At 43.8% G+C, this 14,897-nt stretch overlaps 3 protein-coding genes across 6 annotated transcripts; 1 reads left to right on the top strand and 2 right to left on the bottom strand.

Annotated features, from left to right (window-relative positions):
* Positions 1 to 5,494: 5,494 nt before the first annotated feature.
* Positions 5,495 to 7,565, bottom strand: LOC108619940 (protein ILRUN). The gene is made up of 4 exons (XM_018016781.2): positions 7,194 to 7,565; positions 6,522 to 7,086; positions 6,150 to 6,445; positions 5,495 to 6,023 (listed from the first exon to the last, which is right to left on the bottom strand). Exons 2-4 carry the CDS (start codon positions 7,028 to 7,030, stop codon positions 5,881 to 5,883), a joined length of 948 nt encoding a protein of 315 aa, XP_017872270.2. The 5' UTR covers positions 7,031 to 7,086; positions 7,194 to 7,565; the 3' UTR covers positions 5,495 to 5,880.
* Positions 7,566 to 7,959: 394 nt separating this feature from the next.
* On the bottom strand, positions 7,960 to 9,688 carry LOC108619939 (dihydroorotate dehydrogenase (quinone), mitochondrial-like). Its single transcript, XM_018016780.2, has 2 exons — positions 9,258 to 9,688; positions 7,960 to 9,186 (listed from the first exon to the last, which is right to left on the bottom strand). The coding sequence occupies exons 1-2, from the start codon at positions 9,276 to 9,278 to the stop codon at positions 7,996 to 7,998; spliced, it is 1,212 nt and encodes a 403-aa protein (XP_017872269.1). The 5' UTR covers positions 9,279 to 9,688; the 3' UTR covers positions 7,960 to 7,995.
* A 67-nt stretch (positions 9,689 to 9,755) lies between these two features.
* On the top strand, positions 9,756 to 13,372 carry LOC108619936 (uncharacterized). Of its 4 annotated transcripts, none has more exons than XM_089476109.1 (3): positions 9,756 to 9,895; positions 10,110 to 10,231; positions 10,308 to 13,372. In XM_089476109.1, exons 2-3 carry the CDS (start codon positions 10,181 to 10,183, stop codon positions 13,110 to 13,112), a joined length of 2,856 nt encoding a protein of 951 aa, XP_089332235.1. In that variant the 5' UTR covers positions 9,756 to 9,895; positions 10,110 to 10,180; the 3' UTR covers positions 13,113 to 13,372. The 4 variants fall into 4 exon arrangements, with proteins under 4 accessions (XP_089332235.1, XP_089332234.1, XP_017872263.1 ...); XM_089476108.1 differs by having other exon boundaries at positions 9,773 to 10,010; XM_018016774.2 differs by having other exon boundaries at positions 9,773 to 10,231; positions 10,308 to 13,088; positions 13,185 to 13,372.
* The last annotated feature ends 1,525 nt before the right edge of the window (positions 13,373 to 14,897 follow it).

Here is a 14,897-nt window from a genome sequence, read left to right as displayed (position 1 = left end):
TATGTATATACATAGATGTATTATTGTCACCTTCCCCTGTACCCAAAGACAAAACAATTTACTTTAGGCGCAAAAGAGTGAAAGAGATAGATTGAACTAAAGCATAAAGACACACGCACAGTGGGTATATATCGGTCAATGCATTTTATAAACAATAATACTAAACCTAAAAACTGTTCAATATTGTAAAAATATCCTAACACTCTGAATTCTAGAAAAAAGTGAGTTTTTGAAAGAAAAAAAAACAAGCTAAATGGGCCGTTTGGCCCACTGTGCAACGGGAAGAACCGTTAAAAATCTATTTTTAGAATTCGATTTGCGATAAGAAGTGGTTAACGCAGCATCGTTAAGCTTTTTGTATGCATTGTTTCATTTATAATTTGCTGATTGATTGCAATGGGTCGTAAACGTGATGCTATTGTCCGCGAGTTTTTTTGTTTTCAAGTGGAGCAAGATGTTACGGATTGCAAATTTTGCAAGCATTCCTTCAAGGGCAATTACTTCACTAATTTGAAGAGACATCTTCAGGAGAGCCATGCCGATGAGTACATGTCTGAGTTGAACCAACACACAAGTGAACCTCAGGAGAAGAGAACGAAATTTACTATTTCTATGTCGACAAGCGAGGTCAAGAAAGCGTGCGTGCAATTGGTGACAGATGAAAAAGTGCCAGATGAAATGAGCCCCATTACATCGCGGAATGTTATGCACCATGTCACGGAAAAATATGAGCGCGAAAAGTCCGTCTTAAGAAATAGACTTCAAAATAAGATGCTATCGCTCAAAATTGACATTGCTTCCCGGCATTCAAAAGGCATTCTGGGTGTAAGCGTCCAGTATTATAGGAATCATGCCATTGAAGTGAAGACATTGGGCATAGTTGAGCTGCACCGACAACACACATGGCTCAATTTGAGCACAGAAATCGAAAATATTTTGGCAGAATTTTCGATTTCAAAGCAGCAGTTATATACGATAACTTCAGACAATGGTAGGAATGTCATAAAAGCCATTGATTGTTTGAACGAGGATCTCGAAAGTGTGCTCAGTGCTGATATCGAAAATGAGCAGCTGATGGACAGCATAAATATTTTTTCGATCTCATCAATTCTATGTGTTGTTCACTCCTTGCAATTAGCCGTAAAGGGTTTCTTGAGCAATGATGCAAGGGATGCAACTGTTGTAAGTGCGCGAAAACTTGTAAAAGCTTTGCGCACACCGACGTTCAGGTAAACATACAAATTAACGAATTTTAATTATACAAATGAATAATTTTCCTCTTGTATTCTGAATTTAGACTAGCAATTTCAACTACAGTGCTACCTCTTCCTTCATTGATGTGCCCACCAGATGGAGTTCAACTTTTGAAACGCTAAGAAGTGTATGCATATATGAGGAGTTCATCCGGCAACACTCGCCTGAAAATTTGCAGCTCTCAAAGAAGCAATGGGTTGACATCAAAGTTCTATTGTCTGTGCTGTAGCCGAGTTCAGAAGCCACTAAAAAGTTGGACTTCTACAAGCTTTTCTTGGAAACCAAATTAATGATAAAGTCTATGGCTAGCAACATCCATAGTGAGGATCTAGCCAAAAGCTTGGAGAAGCGTGAAGAAATTTATTTATTTATTTTATAAAGTTAGATATAATTAAAAATTAAGATCTAACTTAATTTTAACAGCACTGGCTACTATGGCCTTCGGCTCTAACTTATCCTATGCATTTACATTTATATACATATTTACATTGTTTTGTTGGTTGGGAACTAAATGAGGTGGTATAAATCTGTTATTTTTAGAAACTTGATTATTGAGCATATGTTTTCAGGGGTTGGGTTTGAGAGTAAGGATATGGGGCAGCTGTTGTGGAAGATTTGGGTTTTCAGGTGGGAAGTTGCGGGACAGTTAAAGAAAATATGTTGGATGGTGAGGTCTGTTGTGGTGTTGCAGTTGGGGCATGGGATTATGTTGTCAGGGTTGATGTATTGTTGTTTTGTAAATCTTGTGTGTCCTAGTCGGAGTCTTAGTATTTTTACTTGGTCGCTGCGTGTAATAATTTCTTGTTTTATGTTTTTTAAGTAATAGGTTGTGTGTGTCAGGTTGTTGAGTTGCTGATACCAACTGTTGCAGACTTCTATATTTTGATGGAGTTTTTTGGATGATTCGTTGGCAAGGAATTTGTGTATATCTTTGGAATTGAAGTTTGGGGTGTAGTGGAGGGACATTTTGGCTGTGGATTTGGCTGTGATATCGGCAAGCTCATTCCCATCGATGCCACAGTGGCTGGGTACCCAGAACAGTTTTATTTTGGGGGCAGATTTTGTAAGGAGTGTTCTTATGGTTGCGGGATATAAGTTGTTGTTGTTGGTATTGGAGATGGATTTTAGGGACGAGAGGGAGTCGGAGCAAATGATGTATTTTCCTGTTCTTTTTTTTTTGGATCAGTTCTATGGCATGGAGAATAGCTATGGTTTGAAGAAATACTCACAACAAATGAGGTGATTCTCTCTTCAATTTATTTGGATCTCAGAATTCGGCGGATTCTGAAGAATCCACTTCAGCTGGCGGCAGCCAGAATTAATGCGCCAAATACTTGCCCTAAATAAAAAGGTGATCCTAATAGCTCCTTCCATATTTAAAAGCAATTACTAATTATCTTTTTTGCTTTTATTATCAGGAGAGCCAAACAATTGATAAAGGGACTTCTCCAGAAGCCTCACAGGCAACGTCGACTCCACCGGAGGATGGCCTTGAATTGACATCGCAAAGCACATGCTCCTTTTTAAACGCATATTTGAACTCTACTGAGGTTGCGTCTGACTGTGAAGAGTCTGAGGAAGAGGACGAACCGGAACTCAAATTGGCCATAACCGAGATATATGGATATTCCCCAAAGCCAATAGACTTCAACGTGGACATTATGTGCTATTGGGAGGACAAAAAGTTTACTTATCCACGATTGTACCGTCTTGCCAACGTAGTTCATTCAGTGCCTGCCACTCAGGTTTCGGTGGAAAGGGCATTTTCTGCTCTGAAGCTTGTGCTGTTAGTTTTTAATTTTGGTATGTTAATTGATCAATTTTATAGAATATTTAATGAATATTGTTTTTATTTAACTTCAATCCAATAAAATTTATTATTATATATATTATATTATAAATCTTCGGCTTGTCGGATAGTTAGAGGTTATGAAAAACAAAATTAGAAAACAAAAGTTAAAACAATTTTCAACAAAAACAAATTTTATCATGTTATTTTAACTAATTGCTATTAGCATAAACTATAAAAAATTAGAAAAAGATTACATTTGACCTTAAAAGTAAGGAATAAAGGATCAGAAAGAAAAAAACACAAGGGATCGCGAAAATCGATATTATCGATATTAAGAACGAACAATTCAAGGAAGGCATTGAGATTTAGATGAGTACGTGATCAAAGAAGCTACCAATTCCAAAAAATTCAGAGTCCTTAATTCTCATTTAAATAAAGTATAAAAGTATATAATATTTCATCCTTATTACCCGAGTTTGAAGGCTCCCACCACAACTGGCCATATAATTGATGTAGTTTCCTAATACAGTCGACTCTTGTTATTTCAAACCTGCGTTATTTCGAACCTCTCATTAATTCAAAGTTATCACTCAGTAATTCGAACTAAAAATCATTGCTAAGACGCGGTAATTCGTACTCATATGGTTAAACCCTCGACAATTCGAAGAGTCCCTTCAATTTCGAAATAACGAGAGTCGACTGTATTTCCTAACATCATAACAGAAATTATCATAGACTTTTGCCTAAATGACTTTCAAGTTTTGCTCGAAAAACTCCACCCAATTGTCAACTTTTCAATAACAATGACATGGATGGAGCTTCCGAAAAAAGAAGATAAACTTGTATACATACAAGAGGTATACAAACTTTTAGCGAAATGGTACTGAAGCAGATCGCTTCAGGTCGATATTTCTTGGGGTCTGCCATATCCCTTTCTGACTATTCCATACATTTGCATAAAATCATTCATTGAATATGGGAAAACAAGCCCCTTCGTGTCAAAGAAGGGCAGAATGATTGGAATCTCAGCTGTTTGCAGGGCTTAGGGGATCTTCCTCTAGTCCTCTCGAGCAGTCTCGACTAGACTAGAATAGCCTAGTCGTTTATTATTATATGCTGAGCTCATTGAAATCGAAATTTCTTATAAGTTTCTCTGAATATGTGTGTAATTGTCGAAGGAGACCTGACCGACCTCATATTGCACACATTTATATTCCTGATCTTAACGAAAATCTGAATTCATCTAGTCAAAGCCGACTCTTCGTTCGTATAAATTCACCGATCTCATAAACTGCATATGCAATGCACTTGAAATTAGTAATATTGATTTCTATTACTATATGCAATACGATCTTAACAGTTATTTTTCGATAAACCATTGCAAATGATGAAAACTTGCTAACAAAATTTACTTTGCAATGATTACACAAATTTTATTCATTTCAGATTTTAGTTACCTTCTAAATGCCCTCACATTAGTGAAAAAAAAATAAATAAAACAATTCCAGAAGCAAAGACTCATGGTATGGTAAATATATGTACATATATAGCTGGATGCCTTTCGTGTGCTCCTAAAATTTGATTGTGAGAGTGCATTTAAAACAAAAGTTATTCGACAATTAATTTCCCATAAAAGCAGCCCAAGCGCAGCCGCTGAGTAAACTGCGCAGTAAGCAGAGCGCGTGCTCATATATGTGTATTTATACATGTATGTGTATTTGTGTGTGCATGTGTTTTAAATATGTATGTATTGAACAGCCGTAGATTGAATTGCTCTGCCCGGTGTGCAGGGTATCCTTTAGTCGGGCACTCCTTAGAACAACCTTTACTTGGATTTAGCCTAATTGGCAAATAATACACGCTTTTGGCAACCGCATTAAAAAAATTTCAATTATTTTTGTTTTCACTTTGCATACATCATAAAAAATGGAATATCTACACAAATTATTCACATTATATTCTAACTCAAAATGTCCTACTGAATACCTAAAGATTCCCATCGATTGTCCACAAATCGTAACACCCCCACCAAAACTATACGAGATATAGTAAGTGCTAATAATAGTTCTTAAATCGAACTCTAGAACAGCCACCTTGATTCTCGTTCAAAATCGCTATAATAGTTTGTTTTATGCTTGTGGTAAACCACGCCCCCATCAGTTACATGGCTAAAGATTTTACGATAAAAAAATATATAAAAATTTGTATATATGTATACACATTTTTTCTAGTTCTACCCCACTGGCTGTATCTATATAGTCTTAAAACCTTATCAGGCCAATATACCATGTGTATTAGGTTTAAAAATTTGTAATTTATATATGATATGATATATTTGTACAATTTACGAACTATGGAGGCAACTGTAGAATCATCGGGCATCATCTGCTTAGGGCATTATTATTATTGGCTACAGCCTGCACATCAGGCATAAGTAATAAAACTTCGTTTCTTCTTCGTTTCTCTTTCTTTCTCAATAAAACACTTAAGTCTACATTTGTTACAGGATTGATTTGACAAAAAGGGGGAAAACCATGTCGCTTAAACATAGAACCGATTTGCGCAAACTCTATAAAAAAAAAAATTATATAATTATGTATATATATATATATATATATATATATATATATATATATAGGAAATTTTTTGTTTGCTAATCGAATTACAAACTTTGATAAAAAATATACATGTTTTATATTGTTTTTTTTTTTTGTGGATTCGAATAGATTGCCGAATTGTAGCTAGCCAAATGTAAATAATCTAAGTTACGAATTAACGAATTCATGAAACGCAACATGTTGAATTTAGAAAAATCATGAAAATGGGAACGCCTCTCATTGCGTATGCGCTGTTATCACTATTTTGATCTGTGGATAAACCTCTGGCTTTGCGTCCGAGGTGATTAGCTGCACCATGCGTTGCTGTAGCTCATCTAGCTCGCTGGCCTGCGTGCCGGGCGGTATCATCCAAATGGTATCTACAAGGAGCAAGTGGATAGTTTATAAATTAATTTAAATTCAGATTTAGGTATTCGAATTCCGCTTCCGCTTTTAAGTTGCAGATGGAGATGGAGATTCCCATTGCCAAATTGTGCACCACTCACCGCCAAAGTACCAACCGTTGGGCGTACACAAGCGCCACATGATGGCCGGCTGTGTGGGCATCAGGTCAGCCAATATATCACAAGTTTCTCCGGGACGCAGGGACGGCACATTGATGCGTTGCGTCTGTATCGGTGATGTTAAATAACAGCCATTGGGCCAGCGTTCGGTACCGTCGTTCTGCAACTGAAAGGCCTGCTGCAGTGCGTTCACATGCTGGCTCTGCACAATCTTCATCGAAGGCAATGATTGCAGACTACAGAAGTCCAGGTAACAACCGACGGCAGTTTGCAAGTTCCTGACCAAATGGGAAACGAAATGAGGGTAAGTTCAGATTTCAGAGCTTCGGCTAGATGAAATTGACACGAACTCACCAGTTACTCATTTCCAAGTAGAAACGAGCCGAGTCGCGATTCATTTGATTGTTCATGAGGCTCTGGAACTGACTGATCAGATCCTCGTGATCTGTGGTGCCCATGCAGCTGAATTGCTGCAACAGCAGAGAGTCGATATCATAGTCATTTGTTGGCAGAGACGACCCAAGGCCCTCGAGTTGCGTTGATTGTGCGGGTGATGGTAAAGCGACTGAAGAGACTGGTGCCACGATGCCCATCCCGGGCGGTGCCGGCAATGGTATTGCATTGTTGCTAGTGTCCATCATGGGATTTGTTGTTGTTGTTGTGTTTGTGGTGGTGCCAAACAGCGGTTCGCATTGCATATCTTGCAGCAATTGCTGTTGCTCCTGCTGCTGGTGCTGTTGCTGCTGCTGCATATGCAGCTGCTGCTGTTGCTGTTGGTGAATAAAATTATGCTGCTGCAACGGTCCCTGCTGTGGCGGCGTCTCAGTTGTGCTTTGTGACTCGTAGGTTTCCTCGACGTCCATAGCTGCTATGCGTTCTATGGGTTTCAAATACTTCGATCTCAAGTATCTCGTCAAATCTGCAAATGAAATTGTTAAGTGCGTTGTAAGCATTTTGTTTTGTTGTTGTTCTCCCAGGGCGCTACAATGACAGAAAGAGAAACAATGGAGCCTGACATATATTTACCTTCCAGAGGCGATGTGATCCAGCACGGTATTCCAGTTAGCGGACTCTATTTGATTATAGATTTAACAGCCTTGTGCACATTGATGTGCTTCGCTCCAACGTAGTTTGTTTTTTACATAAATACGGACTAAAACATTAAATACGGCTACAGTGCAACAAAATATGCAATATGACCGTTTGTGCGTTATCTGCAAAATACCTAGCGCATGCTTCAATAATACGATTTAAATGCTTTCATAAATACTAAAGCTGTGCTTTTTATGATCGTTAGAGGAAACAGACCTCATTTTTATACTCTTACACCAAATGTCGACAAATCAAACGCACATGAATAATATTTAACAATAGGCACACAGATTGAAGCAGTGATTGAAGCTACAGCTGATAACATGTGGAGCACACATGTAATAACAATCATGTAAATTGAACGTTGACTTTTAACAGCATTGAGCGTATTACATGTATGCAGGTAGTACACCTAAGGCAATTATATTTACAGGTCATATATTAGATAGACTATTTTCTTTCTAAGCGATTTAACCATTATTTGTTTTATATGCGCTCCAAGGGGTCTTTAGCAGTCCGGCGGTACCGCTCTCTGGTTAGTGGCGGTACTCTGCTAGCACAGCTGACTCAACGAAAATAGAACACTTAGCAGAACGTTCAAAACAAAATGTTAAATGTGGAGCAAAAATGTAAATAGCAGAGCGCTTTCAATGTGACCGTCTCCCGCAGATATCAAAATAAAGTGCAGTGTTAGCGGAGATTATGCGGAACATAAAATTTTGTTTATTTCAATTAACTATTTACTGCCTGCAGCTCGAACAGGCAGATATTGCTGATAATTTGAGCCCACTACCTCTCGGACATTTTCGTAGCCCATCTCAGCGATACAAATTGAGAGCTCCGACTTGATGCGCTCCACCAGCTCGGGCCCCTCGTACACAAAAGCCGTATAGATTTGTACATAGGAGGCGCCCGCCTCGATCTTCTCGAATGCGTCGTGGCCAGACGAGACGCCGCCAACGCCAATGATGGGGACGCTGTTATTGATTAACTGATACATTTGGGCAATCATGGCCGTCGAGCGCTGCCGAAGCGGCTCCCCGCTGAGCGCTCCCTTCTCCCTCAACCACCTGGAGCCGCTGACATTTTTATGGACCATCGTCGCATTTGCGACGATCAGGCCGTCCACATGACACGTACTCATGCTGATGACACTGGCAACGTCCTTCATCTCGTCAAGGGTCATGTCGGGTGACAGCTTCAGCAGAATGGGCACCTTCCCATATCTGTTGGGTCGCAGCTGAGCGCGCGCCGTGTTCACAGCCTCGAGCAGCTCGATAAGCTGCTTCTTACTGCTCGTGCTGTGCCGCTTTCCCTTCGCATTGCTGTAGTTGACGACGAGGTAATCGGCCACTGGCCCGAAGGTTTTCACACCCGACATGTAGTCGCTGATGGGCGTCCTGGAGGAGAGATTGTGCTCCAAATTTACGCCCACGACGGCGTCGAATCCGTCCGTTTCGCGCAATCTGCGCAGTCGCTGGACCACAGCCTGGTGGCCATCGCTATCGATGCTATTCCGGTTGATGATTGCCCGATCATCGCTCAACCGAAAGACGCGGGGCCTGGGACTAGCCTTCTGAGCCAAAGGCGTGACGCTGCCAATTTCGATGAAGCCGAAGCCAAGATCCTTCAGTCCGTGCACTGCTTCGCCGTTCCTATCGAACCCGGCCGCCAGTCCAATGGGATTGCTTATGTGCCGCCCAAAGAACGAGCTGTTTAAGTTAATGTTGTCCTTATACTTCGAGGCGGGAAACAAGCGATACTTGCACGCCAGCAGGGCCAAATTGCTGCTCGTCTTGGCTGGCAGCAGCCGCACCGCTGGCGAGATCAGCGCCCGGATGAGGCTCTCCTGGTGCTCATACGCTGTCAGACCGATATACAATGAGATGATGCCGGCCGTCGCCACGCGCAGGAAACGGAAGCGACCCTTTTGCAAAATCAAAGGCAAAAGATCTCAGTGGAAGGTTGGCACCGGAGCGCGACAACAACTAAACTCACCCTTGGATGTGATTGAGGCATCTCTGCTAATTTTAATGGAGCAGCTTCGTTGTTAACTATTGTGATTGGTTGATCGGTGTAGTTTTCTAAATTTTATCTATAGATTGGCTTATTCATATTTATGTATATTTTCAATTTGAATAACGCTTTGACATACGAATCAATTGCAACTGGGAAAATAAACAAAGATTTATGTATACAGAGCTCAAGTCATTATTTAGGCCTTAAGATTGTGTGAGGATGACCAGACAGCTGGAATGCTTGAAGAAGAGAAGTCTGAGTGTTACATACAACTTTAATGTTTGTCTATTTTTTAATTAAATCCATATAATATATATAAATAATTTAAAAACGAGGTATTTATTTATATTGTTAGGTCGTTGGCGCGTAATTTTGAATGTTGTTTTACAGCACTCGTAAATACCAAATCCTTTTGCAATTGCAATTATGCTCATTGCTGCAATATATCGATTTCTCCTTATCGGCTATCGATTCGCAATTCTATATTATGCAGCACTAGTTCACTTTGCTATCAAATTTAAATCAAAATAAATTAATAAATTAATGTGAAATTTAAAAGCCCACACACACAGAAAAAGGGAAATAGAAAGAGAGTGCTAGGCGGAGAAAGAAACAGAGTGAGAGAGAGAGACAGAGAGTGTGTCAGGCATAGAGTCATTCAGACTTCAAGGGCTGCTGGAATTCAGTATTTGTACCCTGCCGCCTGTCAAGAATAGACAGCTTTGCTATAACGTACGAGCTGATCAGACTAAACAAGCATAATTTAAAATTTTTGGAAGCGTACATACAACAAAATTTCATCTGGTTATACTTTTTCTCTTCCCTCCAAAGCACAATCTATAACTCTGAGGCTTCCTAATACCCTCCTATCCCACCCACTCATATAGTTAAAAGTCTGAGAAATGTTGAAACTACACGATCTGTATGGCCAATCGTTTGCTCACGAGTTTCAGGTAAGTGCGCACACACAGCACTCGCATCGCGCTCACTTGCTAATGATAACGATGAATGCTATCGTTGGCCCTTCAGTTCACCAATCCGGATTCCATCAAGAATGCGGTCAAGCGCTACAATCAGCAGCGCGCTGCCGAACGGGACGAAATTAAGAAGGACCGAGAGGTGCCCAAGGTGTCCAAGCCGCGCTTCTGCAAGATGCGGAACACGGGCCGCGATGTGCTCAGCATGGTAACATCGCGCGACCTGGATGTGGAGACGCATATCTCATTGCGCACCCTCCCCGACACGCCCCACAGCAGCGGCAGCGGTAGCGGCAGCAGCATGAATAAGGTCGCCAATGGCCAGAGTAACGGTCTAAATTTGGTGCTGCCCGTGAAACGTTTGGCTGGCGGAGCAGATACCATTGCCACGCCAACCAACAGCGGCCGAGCCAAGAAGATGCGCATGCGCAAAACGAAGCGTGTAGCAGCCAAGCAGCAGCCGAAACTAATAGATCCGTCCGATCCCTATGCCGCCCACATTGAGGGACTGCATCGACAGGTGTGCGCCGAACTGCAGTCCATGGGCCAGGCGCAGGCGCAGGCGGAGCAAGCCAAGCGCAAGCCGAAAACTCGGCGCATGCAGCAGCCGCAGCTGCAGCAGCAGCAACAGAAGCCGCTGCAGCAACAGCAACTGCAGCCACAGCAACAGCCACCGCAACATCAGCTGCATCAGCAGCAGCAGCTGCTGCAATATCATGCACAGCCGCAGCAACACTTGGCGGTCGGGTCGAAGCTTGCATCCCAACAGTCCCCACGCAACCGCAGTCAAAATCCGCGGAAGCGAATGCACCCGGATACCGCGTCCACATACTCCGAGCCCGACATGATACTGCAGCGCCTGAAGCAGGTGCTGACCGAGGAGCAGATGAACATCTCGCATCAGGCGTCCTACCAGGCCCACGCGACGGACGGCATGCCCCAGTCCGGCCATGGCAATGCGTACGATCCGCTGAATGGCGCCAATTCGGATGCCTGCCTGTACATGAAGCAGCGACAACCTGAGGAATCCGAACCGCTTGAAGACAGTGATCTGGAGCAGGAGTACGCCGACCGCCCCGACTACATGCGCTACACACAGCGCGTGCCGCACAACCACAGTGACCCGGACGACCAGCAGGAGCAGCAGGGCTGCTTCGTTGAGCTGGAGCCGCATCCCAACTGGATTAGCTTGCAGCGTAGCCTGAAGCCGATGTACTACACGTCCCAGCGATCCGACACGGACAGCAGCACGCTGTGCGACCAGCACGAGGAGCGTCAGCTGTTCGAAAGTGGCAAATCGACTGGGGCCAATGGCGACACGTTCCCCACCGTCTCGGGCAGATCTCCGACCAGGCAACGTCAACGTAGCCGGCAGCACTCACCATCGATCAAGTCCAAGTCGAAGCCGCGTAGCCCGAAGGGCACACGGCACGCGAAGCGCAAGGAATTGACTGCTGCAGCAGGGGCTGTGGGCGCACCACGTCAGCCAGGAGGCGGCGACAGGGCTTCGAGTATACTATCGGCGCCAGTCAGGCCGTCCGAGCAGCCCCACTTGGATCTGTCGATGCCAACGCTGCCGCCGAAGCGGCGCAAGGTGCGCGCCGTCATCTGCACTCGATCCCTGGAGAATCTGAAATTCCAAAAGATGTCCATCTACAACAAGATCTCGCTAACACAGGAGCGCATCATATCGGCCCTGGACAAGCTGCAGTGCAGCCTGCTGCAGCTGCCCCTGATCCACAACAACAGCCAGGAGAAGCAGCGACGCGAGCGGAACGCATTCAATTTCTGCGTGCGATTCTCGCGCAATTTTCTCTATCCGCTGCGTGGCATGATCGAGGACGTGCGCTGCACGCCAGTGGCGAGCTTCAATAGCGCCGCCTCGAACGAGGCCAGCCAGCGGGTGGTGTGCGTCTACGGGCTAATGCACCACTCGATCGGCCGGTATCAGCGGCAGGTGCGCTACTTCCTGCTGGACAAGGTGCCGCAGAAGCTGAGCGCGCTCATCGAGATGATGTACACGCTGACGAACGTCTGCCTGGAAAAGGGTGTGCTCGATCGTCAGGATCCGGTGGTGGAGTGCCTGCAACAGCGCTGCACCAGCTTCCTCACGTTCATCGAGGACATGCAGGAGCAGCGCTTCCAGCTGGCGCGCGAATCCTACAGACGTCTCCAGCGGCGTGCTTATGGCGGTGGACATGGACACGGACACGGACATGGTCATGGTCTGGGACATGCACATGGTCATGGACATATACATGGACATGGACATGGACATGGACACGGACACGGACATGGACATGGACGCGGATATGGTGGGCCTCGCCAAGAAATGCACGAGCGATACGATCTGAAAATGTGTCTCAACGATCTAAAACTATACGAACCGCGTCTGGTGCCCAAGGAACGGCCCGACAAGCGTCGCCCTCGCATCTGGCTGCGCAAGCCCAAGACGCTTGCCGAACCGGCCAATGCCCCAATCATCCCTGGCATTTTGCTAAGCCAGGGATCCGAGGTGCCGCCCGATCAGCCCAGCGAATACGTGCCAACCCACATCGAGTGCGTCCAGTGTGGCGACAATCGCGGCGAGCCAAGCAGCGAACCCGAGGAGCCCGGACAGCCCGAACAACACGTACAGCCCGAACAGCCCGAGCAGTCGGACGAGCATAACCGTCAGCTGTCAAATATATTGGCACTACTGCAGCAGCCCGGCCGGGAGAAGCGGGAGCTGCATCAGCAGCTGCTCGAGGCCATGGAGCATGTGACCAAGTCGCAGGTGCGCGAGGTGCTGGACCCTCTGGTACGCTCCCTGGGCAACATGTTGGATAAGAAGGTAACTATAACCCAGTCGAAATGAAATACCCTATACATATATACCCCACTGTGCACCCAATCGACTGTATAAACTTTCCACCTCCACTTCACCAAGCATACAGATGAAGCCCAATGAGGAATAGTCGCTGGCAGGAACCAAAGACTCAATTCAATAAAATTGCACTTTTCGTTTTCGGTGAACCAAATTGTAAAGTAGTTTATTATAGTGCATATGCACGCGTATGTAAATGTTTCAAATCGCTGTGGGATCAATAAAACGTATCGCTTTGATTAATACACCAACTACCGCGCCCACTATGATTCCGACACTGATCGCTGGCGCACCGGATGAGCTCGAGATATATGGCATATATCTTGTAATTCTCCATATCCCAACGGATCGTATCTCTGAATACGATATATTATGCAACAAAAATTGGAACTTCTATACTTTTGCCTAGTGAGGGACTTATGGGGCGTCTGTATACAGATGATGATTATTGTAGTTTGCCAGTCTAAAAGAGACGAAAACTTCACAGTGAACATATAGGTAGCTATACAGACATTCGATAGGTAAGTCTACTGGGAGAACATGAGTAACTATCGGACGTCTATGTAATTATTGGCATACCAGATTCGATCTTTATTCAAATGGAAAGTATTTCTATGGATCTAATCAGTTTCCTCTTGAAAAAAAAAAAAAAAAACAAAATCTATATATATAAGTTAACGACAGACCCTACAAAAGGGTATTGCACCGGCCCAATTATATCACGGCTCCAGTGCATGCACTTTTAACACGTGCGCTTTGTCAGCAAAATACAACAGCAATGCAACCGCAACCGTGGGAGCCTATCGTCAGCAATAATAATAAGATCAATGCACTTGGCCAAAACACATTTTGGTCAACGTGTGCATTTCCGCCACGAGGGCCGAGTCAGCGCACCGATCAGCACCACCGTGAGAGCCATCGTGTCACAAGACACCTATCAGCAGCAACAGCGACGCCAAAGCAGCAGCGGCAGCTTTCATATAAATAGTACTTGTATAATTATTCTTAAGTTAGTTCTAATCCAACTCCGAAAGTGAATAAATGTCTTTTTTTATTCCAAAAACCGCTTTCGAATATTTAATTGGCGCCCGAGCAGGGACCCGCGATCGTTATCTTAGAAAGTTTACGCGTCGAAAAACATAGTACCAACTATTGTTCGCGAGAGCACCTATAACGAAAGATAGCTGCTAGTGAACGCGACGAAAATCCTTAGTGCCTAATCCGCAGCTATCGAAACGTTAGTACCTAATCCGTAGCTAACGGGAGCATTCGAACGATCCGTGATAGTGCCTAATCCGCAGCTACACCGTGTTCGTGAAAGAGTGACTCTAACTACGTAAACGAGGTACGGTCGTGGGTCAAAAACATTGTTGCCACCCTATAAGTGTCCGCCCGTAGGGTACCGCGTAATCAGTGTGCGTCGTACGTCGTACGTGCGTAACATTAAACAATTCATCTAGAAATTAAGAAAAAGAAGAAATAATCAAGAAATATTGATTGAGTATTTAAGAAAACTCTAAAATTGTACTACTGAGCGACGTCTAGTTGCCCGGTATAGCGTATGGCCCGTGAAGCCATACAATAAATGTCAGGAAGATCACTGCGTTGATCGCGTAGGAATTTACTAACATAAATCAAGATTTCAAGAACATTTTCTGAAAACAAACCACCATAATTTTCCGATTCGATAAAAATTCTTTAAATCTGTCCGTGACCATTGACGAACTAACGACCGCATTCTCTAAAATAAACATGCCACCACCAGATCTATCGGAC

The sequence above is a fragment of the Drosophila arizonae genome, chromosome X, assembly GCF_054131065.1.
Source record: "Drosophila arizonae isolate 15081-1271.41 chromosome X, UAZ_ARI_1.0, whole genome shotgun sequence".
Taxonomy (NCBI): Eukaryota; Metazoa; Arthropoda; class Insecta; order Diptera; family Drosophilidae; genus Drosophila; species Drosophila arizonae.
This window is presented reverse-complemented; position numbering and strand designations above follow the sequence as displayed.